The sequence below is a fragment of the Ictalurus punctatus genome, unplaced genomic scaffold (assembly GCF_001660625.3).
Source record: "Ictalurus punctatus breed USDA103 unplaced genomic scaffold, Coco_2.0 tig00006687, whole genome shotgun sequence".
In the NCBI taxonomy this organism is placed as follows: domain Eukaryota; kingdom Metazoa; phylum Chordata; class Actinopteri; order Siluriformes; family Ictaluridae; genus Ictalurus; species Ictalurus punctatus.
Window position 1 is genome coordinate 32501 of NW_026521118.1, and position 2500 is coordinate 35000.

Here is a 2500-nt window from a genome sequence, read left to right on the forward strand (position 1 = left end):
TGTGGAACGCAGCGACCAACTGAGGAAGGTCTGAGATCTCGATCCGCTTAGCTAGGGTGAGACCTGCACACACACACATACACACACACACACACACACACACACACACACACACACACACACAGTCCTACATCATCATCATCATCATTATAAACACCATCCTCAGTCCACTGAGGCATTGACACGTTCCAATCAACACACACTACAAACACATTATCAGTGCGCGTGTTCCAATAACATGGTTGTGTTGTGTCAGAGTGAATATTACCCAGAGTTCCTCCAGTTGCCATGGCGAGGGACATCTGTGTGAGGAGTTCAGGTGAGGGATTGAGCGCGCCAAGTGTAGCCACAATGCCGCCTGAAACGCCAATCATCCCCAACACATTACCAAGGCGACTGGTACCCTGAGCCGAGAGACCAGCTAACGCACCGACACAACACAGACCCGCACCCAGATACATCATCTACACACACACACACACACACACACACACACACACACACACACACAGACTTTGTAAATGTAAAAAAAATTTACACACTGATACAAACACACACACATTTTAAATTAGAAATACACACTAACACACACACTAACACACACACACACGGTGAGAATGACCTGTTCAATGTTGTATCCAGTGTAATGCGCCGCTCCATATCCGCCAACGAACACGGCTCCGGGGAGAGTGTACAGGTGATTATACTCTGGAGGATCTGTTGGTCTCTTAAACATGTCCAACATCCTCTGTGTGATGAGGAACCCACCTACACACACACACACACACACACACACACACACACACACACACACACACACACACAGACACACAGAGTTAATTAACTGTGACCACTAGATGGAAGCATGCTTCTTTTAACATAACGTGTGTTTGTGTGTGTGTGTGTGTGTATGTGTGTGTGCGTGTACACACCTGCGATGTTGATGGAGGAAACAAAGGCAGCGAGTAGAGCGAGAGATTCAGGAAGTGTAGAAGGAGAGAGACCTCCACCCATCAACACCAACCCACCTACTGCTGTCAGACCTACACACACACACACACACACACACATTCACCACCACAATGGTCATCATCATTATCATCATCATCGTTTGTGTGTGTGTGTGTGTGAGTGAGTGAATGAGTGAGAGAGACCTGAGATGGCGTTTGTGACGGACATTAGCGGGGAGTGTAACGCGGGGGTGACGCCCCACACTGTGTGATACCCCACAATTCCCGCCAGGCCGAACGTCGTCACCATCTGTGTGAACGCAGCATTGGGGGAGATAATGCCCAACCCGATCACTGAGGACACACCTACACACACACACACACACACACACACACACACACACACACACACACACACACACAGAGGAAAAACTACACATGTTAAAGTTTGACTGGTTCTCTCCAGACTGCCACCAGGGGGCGACTCAGATCCTGGAGGACAGGGGGCGGAGCTAATGTTCTACATGTTATTTAAAACACAAGTACTCAAATACATAAGTGTGTGTGTGTGTGTGTGTTACCTGCTGTGTATACTCCAGCAGAGGTCATGGTTTTTCTGAATGGAGTAATCCCCGCCTTTTTCTCCGCCTGCAGCTCGGCTACTGTTTTCTGTTTGGCCGGTGAAGTGGGAGGAGCGGTCCTTGGTAAGGGGGCGGGGAAAATATTCTTACCTTCCTGTAAACAGGAAATGAAGTTATGATTTTAGTGACTACATAGTGAATTGAGTGTGTGGTTTTGGGGACACACACTGGTGTGATAATTGTGGTCATGTGGCGTATACAGTCAGTGTGTGTGTGTGTGTGTGTGTGTGTGTGTGTGTGTGTGTGTGTGTGAGAGAGAGAGAGAGAGAGAGAGAGAGACAGACAGACAGACACACCAGCATGACCATAGTGCCTCTGATGACGTGATCGAGGGTGCCGTAGTCGAACATTTCGCTGGGTGTGAAGTGGAATTTCTCTTTATCGGGACTGATCGCTTTCAGGAGCTTCAGCACGTTGTTGGAGTACAGAGAGCTCGACTGAGTGGCCATGAGACTCGGCAGATCTGTGTAACCAATGTGTGTTACTCCCTGTGACACACACACACACACACACACACACACACACACACACACACACACACACACACACACACACAGACAACATTCAAAGTTTTAGATTCACTTAGTAATTTATCGCCCTCTGCTGCCTGAGAGGTGAATTGCAAACAGGAAGGAAATCTTTCATGAAGTAATAATTCAGCACCATCGATCTAACGCTGATCTAAAGTGTATTGTTGGTTATAATATAAACTGGTGTCCAGTTTCTGTGTGTGTGTGTGTGTGTGTGTGTGTGTGTGTGTGTGTGTGTTCATGTTCAGACCTTGTGTATGTGCAGTTCTCCAGGTTTTGTTGTCTCTATATTTCCTCCTGCTTCTGCTGCCAAATCCACCACCACGGATCCTTCCTTCATACTCTCCACCATCTCCCTCGTTATTAACACAGGTGCTTT

General features: G+C 47.7%; 1 protein-coding gene across 1 annotated transcript in view; it reads right to left on the reverse strand.

Moving 5' to 3' along the window:
- Positions 1–2500, reverse strand: part of LOC108264476 (NAD(P) transhydrogenase, mitochondrial) — a 24215-nt gene that overhangs the window by 16226 nt on the left and 5489 nt on the right. Inside the window, exons 7-14 of the mRNA XM_053679305.1 lie at positions 2372–2500; positions 1888–2079; positions 1532–1685; positions 1155–1316; positions 933–1043; positions 623–768; positions 269–464; positions 1–63 (exon numbers count right to left, since the gene is read on the reverse strand). The exon at positions 1–63 is cut by the window's left edge and continues 171 nt beyond it; the exon at positions 2372–2500 is cut by the window's right edge and continues 5 nt beyond it. Coding sequence (XP_053535280.1) covers positions 1–63; positions 269–464; positions 623–768; positions 933–1043; positions 1155–1316; positions 1532–1685; positions 1888–2079; positions 2372–2500 — 1153 coding nt within the window. The remainder of the gene's footprint in view (positions 64–268; positions 465–622; positions 769–932; positions 1044–1154; positions 1317–1531; positions 1686–1887; positions 2080–2371) is intronic.